Source organism: Orbicella franksi, chromosome 9 (assembly GCF_964199315.1).
Source record: "Orbicella franksi chromosome 9, jaOrbFran1.1, whole genome shotgun sequence".
Taxonomy (NCBI): Eukaryota; Metazoa; Cnidaria; class Anthozoa; order Scleractinia; family Merulinidae; genus Orbicella; species Orbicella franksi.
The window spans coordinates 25253164-25254904 of record NC_138153.1 but is presented as its reverse complement, the minus strand read 5'-3'; the positions used below and the strand labels follow the sequence as shown (position 1 = coordinate 25254904).

Here is a 1741-nt window from a genome sequence, read left to right as displayed (position 1 = left end):
CAAAACTCTTGAGCAGGATATTTAAAGAACCCTTGCGGGAACATCAGAGTTGATACTTAACAATCAATTCGAAGATCGTACAGATCCTTGATAAATTCTGAAGTCAAAAATATACCAATTAGCATGGTCGTCTCTTGGAGACAATATTCTTACCAAAGAATTGCTCTCCCTTTAAATGTACTTTTGATTAAGCAATAGGTTCTTTTTTGTGATCTATTACAGTTGATTCCAGACAAATTTTCAATGGACGTGACTTTCGGCGAAACCGGAACAACAAAACAAATCAGAGAATATTGTGCTAAGTATGGAAACGATTCAAGTAAAAAAGATCTCGATTTCTCGCACTTTATTGTGCTGGAGAAGTATAAACTTGTATACTGTACGGTTCCCAAGGTGGCCTGTACAGTCTGGAAGCGAATACTGGCCAACTTAGAGGGCTACAACATAACGCAAGGCGTTCACAAGAAAACTAAGGGCAAACTGAAAATTCTAAGTAATTATACAACTGAAGACCGCAGCAAAATTCTCAAAACCTACAAGAAGTTTATGTTCGTGAGAGAACCTTTTGAACGACTTCTGTCGGCGTACAAAGATTGCTTTTGGGGAAAGTTCAAGCGAAGGCAGGATACTTGGAAACGCTATCGTAAGGCAATACGATTCGTATTGGCCACCCGTAGCGGTCTTGATATTGACGTCAATACTGATAACACAACTTTCAAACAATTTGCAACCTATTTGGTTCTTCGATGGAGGGAAGGCGGCTTATTTCAAGACCACTGGCGTGAACAGTATAAGTTGTGTCATCCATGCCAAGTACGGTTTGATTATGTCGGCCATTACGAAACATTACAAGATGACGCGCAGTTCGTTTTAAGAAAGACTAAACTAGACGACGAAGTGGTCTTTCCAGAATGGCAGCCATCTAACACTGGCGCTTTGATGAAGAATTACTATTCCACGCTGTCACTGCTTAGAATAAGACAACTCAGGAATATTTACAAGAAAGACTTTGAATTGTTTGGTTATACGTACCCAGGAGCCATACAGATGGTGATTGACAGCTTAGTTAATGACAAGTTGTGAAGAAAGTATTTTAGACCGTCAGTCTCCAATATATTCATAGTCGTGTTACTTTTAGTTATGTTAGATCCTTTGGTTGTTAAACTGGGCGGAAAGCGGAGGAGGGGATTGGGGAGGGGGGGGGGGCTCAAAGCAGGATTAAGTGAATCGAGCAAGACAGTCCAATTTCTTAATCAGTTTTATAAGTTATCAATAACGATTTCCAATCCATGGAGGACGGGTCGGGTTCTCAAACAGTTGTTTTACAGTGGTTATTTAACAATTATTCCATGAGCGCGCGTTGGATATGAGATGGTAAATAGCCAACGAGGCCCGTAGGGCCGAGTTGGCTATAACCAATCTCATATCCAACAAGCGCGAATGGAATAATTGTTTTTTTAAATTCGGTGCGTTTGTATACTTGGAAATTACAGCTTAATTTTATTGGATTTTGATTTTGCAAAGCGACCGGAAGTCGATGTGGCAAACGCAACAAGTGGGAAATCACATGACATGCGCGCCGTTTGTAAATTTAGTTGAATGAAAATTTTGAAAGCGAAGCAAGCGAATTTGCTGAATGAAGTTACAATTAAGTAGAATACGAGGAACGTCTATCAAATGAAGGAGATATAACCTTGGTCAGAAAGTTTGAAAAGCGTTCAAGTTCGAGTCATGGAGAAGA

At 39.9% G+C, this 1741-nt stretch overlaps 1 protein-coding gene across 1 annotated transcript; it reads left to right on the top strand.

The window, feature by feature from the left end:
* Nucleotides 1-1166, top strand: LOC145498160 (carbohydrate sulfotransferase 11-like). The gene has a single exon (XM_081478043.1). It carries the CDS (start codon nt 244-246, stop codon nt 1081-1083), a length of 840 nt encoding a protein of 279 aa, XP_081334169.1. The 5' UTR covers nt 1-243; the 3' UTR covers nt 1084-1166.
* Nucleotides 1167-1741: the final 575 nt, after the last annotated feature.